The sequence below is a fragment of the Salvia splendens genome, chromosome 9, assembly GCF_004379255.2.
Source record: "Salvia splendens isolate huo1 chromosome 9, SspV2, whole genome shotgun sequence".
Classification (NCBI taxonomy): domain Eukaryota; kingdom Viridiplantae; phylum Streptophyta; class Magnoliopsida; order Lamiales; family Lamiaceae; genus Salvia; species Salvia splendens.
The window spans coordinates 11,298,545-11,300,510 of record NC_056040.1 but is presented as its reverse complement, the minus strand read 5'-3'; the positions used below and the strand labels follow the sequence as shown (position 1 = coordinate 11,300,510).

General features: G+C 38.7%; 1 protein-coding gene across 2 annotated transcripts in view; it reads left to right on the top strand.

The window, feature by feature from the left end:
• LOC121748605 overlaps positions 1–1,966 on the top strand; it is a 2,839-nt gene continuing 873 nt past the window's right edge. Inside the window, exons 1-3 of one of the 2 annotated variants that reach the window (XM_042143072.1) lie at positions 1–840; positions 1,393–1,463; positions 1,787–1,966. The exon at positions 1,787–1,966 is cut by the window's right edge and continues 19 nt beyond it. In XM_042143072.1, the coding sequence (XP_041999006.1) occupies positions 721–840; positions 1,393–1,463; positions 1,787–1,966 (371 nt within the window). In that variant the 5' untranslated portion in view covers positions 1–720. The remainder of the gene's footprint in view (positions 841–1,392; positions 1,464–1,786) is intronic. The other variant, XM_042143071.1, reaches the window with a different exon arrangement.

Here is a 1,966-nt window from a genome sequence, read left to right as displayed (position 1 = left end):
AGGCAGAAATGGGGATGGTGATAAACAGGAATGGCGCATTTATTAAAAGAAAAAGCAAAGCGCCAGCACAGCCTTCAAACTCATGCTACCCAACAACCTCAACAGCACACCAGGAAAATCGCATCGCTCTCATCCTGCTTTTTCAACCATTTTTCCGAAACACATAGCAGGACTCATCAATTCATTAATTCCCCCTTTCTTTCTCTCTCCTCTCGCTATGTCTATGTCTACAATGCCTACATCGTCTCATTCTATTCAAATCAGGAATCTCTTCTTGACTTGCAACTTTTTCCCAACAATAAACCAGAGTCCCACATCACACTCACGCACCACCAAAATTAAAGCAGAGAGAGAATTTTGTGTGTGCCACAATTGCCCTTCTGCAACCCCAGCCCCCCAAAAATCCCCCATCTTCATCATCAACTTCACTCCCTTTGCAACAACTATGACTTTTTATTTTGCCGTGGGCTTTTTCGCCCTTTGCTTTAGTCCACACAGGAAACAACCGAACCTTCCCACACGTCTCCATTTCATCTCTCTATCTATCTCCCTATTCTTTCTTTTCTTTATTACTCGCCCATCTCTCCTCCGTGTTCACATCTTTTACCACTTTCCTCGTTTCCGTGTTTTCACAGCTAACCCGTATATACATACATCCCATTCCCGTCTTCAAAATCAAAGCTTTTCAAAAGGGGGCCTCCTGCTTTGATTTTTAATTTTATGTCAATGAAGATCAATGTAGTGGATCAAACGACGCCGTATGGCCTTGCTGCGAGAGAGGATGTTAGGGCTAAGCATAAGTATCAGACTCTTTTTCAGGACTATCACGACTTGCAAAAGGTATTTTCATTTATGTGGGTTTTGATTCTTCTATTTTGAATTTGGGGATCTGAGGTTTTATTTGCTTATTTGTTGATGAGCTGCTGTTTTATGTGTAATTTGCTTGGATATTGATCTTTGGAATTGATCTGCTTGTTTTGTATGGATTGATCTGCCTCCTTTTGTTATTATTTGATGTTTTCTTCTAAAAATTAATTAATTGATGTTGTTGGAGTTCTTACACTAGAAATTGCTGGTGTTTCATAGTATTATTATTGTTTAGGATTTCTTTTGTCATATCTATTAGGTTTCCCTAAAAAAATTAGATTAGGTCTTTAGGGTTACTTAAACTTTTATCATGTGTGCAGTAGTACTCATTTCCATGGTTGCTCAGATTAAAATAATTATTAACTTACTGCAAGATGTGTCTCTTCATGATTCTTAGCCAAAAATGATGCAATTAGAAGGTGTGTGTGTTTAATTGGAAGTTTCAGTTTGTTGCTCCAATAGTTAGTCCCAGCATGTTTGGTTTTTTCACTGTAAATAATGTAAAGATGTACTGTTGTTCTACAGGAAGTTGATATCATGAGAAGCAGATTAGAGGCAGGGAAGCAGAGCAAGATGGCTCTCGCTGCTGAAGTTCGGTATGCAATAATCTTGCTTATTACTCTAATAACGAATATGAAGATTGTGTTATTTAGCTTTGTCTAGATTGTATCCTCTGTGAAAGGTGTTGCTGTTAATTGTTCTGTGAGTGAGATATGTCGTGAGCATAGTCAGCAAGTATGAACTATGGAGCGACTTTCTCAGCGTGTTATGTTTCACTAGGTTTCTGTTCATTTTTACTCAAGATTGTGTGTGTGGCAATGGATATCCGCGTTCCTCAGTATAATTTGTCAATCGATACAACTAATGTTGAAGTGCTCGATGTCCTGTTACCCTAATGATCTTTAATTGTAATCCACAGGTTTCTACGCAAAAGATTTAGTTACTTGGTGAACATGAAGACTAAAAATTCGCCACCGAAAGAAAAATTAGGACAGTCACCAAATCTGCAGAAGCAAACTAAGCAGACTGAGAGACTTCGGAGAAAAGAAGCCACGCTTCCTATTTTACCCTCGATTCCGGAAGTCAGACCGAAGAAGAA